Below are 1,626 nucleotides of genomic sequence, written 5' to 3'. Positions count from 1 at the left end.
AAAGCCCAAATTTTTAAACTAATATTTCAATAATACTAATACATTCATTTAATTCATTCACATGCATCTTTATGTGGCCTCACTTTTTTTTTTAATGTTAAACATTACACCATTTCTATATCAACATCCAATAGATTACATTATCAAATTAATGATATTGCAAATGTTTTACATATTGAGCCCCTTTTTTTACTACAAATTTTGTTTGTAACTCTAATGTTTGACTCTAAACATAATTTAATTTACTTACCAGCTTCCTCTAGACTTCATAAAAATGTTGTTTTGAATTTGTTGCTAATTCCATTTTCTGTATGGCTATTACATCTCAGTTAAATGTTTTAAACAACTTCAACAATTTCCTTTAGTCAATACAGAAAAAGGTACTTTCAAAACATTTTATATGTTTGAGTGAAAGTGAATACATATCATGATGAAGACAACAGAACTTTGTATCCAAAGACGTTTTTTAGAACATTGTTTGATTATCATAAAAAACAACAGTTCAACTAGTAAAAATATATTTGTAAAAGCTAGAATAAATGTTTTTAGTGTTTCTTATAATCTAACTATTTAATTCCTTAAAAAAAGAGTACAATTACATTTACTTATGCAAATTTTAAAACTAAATACCTCATGTTAATAAAATCCCATAAAATATAGAGAAAACAAACACAAGGATTTTTTTGGTGTTTATTTTGATAAAAAATTGAAAAACATTTTAACATTATTCTGTTAGTTACTGTTCTCTCTCTCTCTCTCATCTATTCATTTGTGTGATAATAATCTTTATAATAATACTTCAAACTAGCCTGTGACTGTATCATTCCACTGATCTTACAATCTGCTGATAAAAGGAAACCTCAGATGTTACACAACCAATTTGCAATTTCTGGAATCATTTTTGTCATAATGAATATAAAAAATCCAGGACCTCACATTCAAATTGTAAAACATATCATGAATAGAATCAATATGAGCCTAAATTCAGCTGTTTCTGCCCATTACATACTGGAAATTAAAACTTGCATATAGTAGTCTATTTCAATATGCATTTCTTTCTGCCAGTTTTCTTCCTTAAATATCAACGCTCAATTTAATTTATTAATGTAAGCACACACGGTCAGTTATAGTTTGTCATTCACAATTATTCCTGCATTATTATTCCTTCAATATTTCATAGTCATGCTTGTTAACATGGTACTCTGGATGTCCTTCCTGGTTTTGAATTTTAGTAACCTTAAAATATCCCAGCTAATCTCAGTCATTTACTCTCCTTCACTGTCTTCGGTTTCTGTTTCACCCTTGTCACTCTCTTCCAGGTCAAATATGTGAACTAAATCCCAGAACCTTTCCTTCACCTATAAAAAGTAGATGTAACTCATCAACATGGCTACTGCTGCATCAATTGTTTTTTCTTTGTGGATATACATTTGATGTTCAGTCAAACAGCTGTTCAAAAATAGTTTGTAATTAAGTTTTTATCTTAATTGTGTTTTCTTACAATACAGATGTTTGAAGGTATGTGAAAGTAAATGCTATTAAACAGGGGCGGATTGGGTTGGCTAAGCGGCCCGGGACTGGGATCACAGAGTGGCCCTGGACAGGTTTTCTGTTAAACTTTTTATT

General features: G+C 29.6%; 1 protein-coding gene across 1 annotated transcript in view; it reads right to left on the bottom strand.

The window, feature by feature from the left end:
- Positions 1–6: 6 nt before the first annotated feature.
- Positions 7–1,626, bottom strand: part of LOC106460462 (GON-4-like protein) — a 211,856-nt gene continuing 210,236 nt past the window's right edge. Inside the window, exon 24 of the mRNA XM_013920158.2 lies at positions 7–1,358. Within this exon, the coding sequence (XP_013775612.2) occupies positions 1,266–1,358 (93 nt within the window). The 3' untranslated portion in view covers positions 7–1,265. The remainder of the gene's footprint in view (positions 1,359–1,626) is intronic.

Source organism: Limulus polyphemus, unplaced genomic scaffold (assembly GCF_000517525.1).
Source record: "Limulus polyphemus unplaced genomic scaffold, Limulus_polyphemus-2.1.2 Scaffold775, whole genome shotgun sequence".
Classification (NCBI taxonomy): Eukaryota; Metazoa; Arthropoda; class Merostomata; order Xiphosura; family Limulidae; genus Limulus; species Limulus polyphemus.
This window is presented reverse-complemented; position numbering and strand designations above follow the sequence as displayed.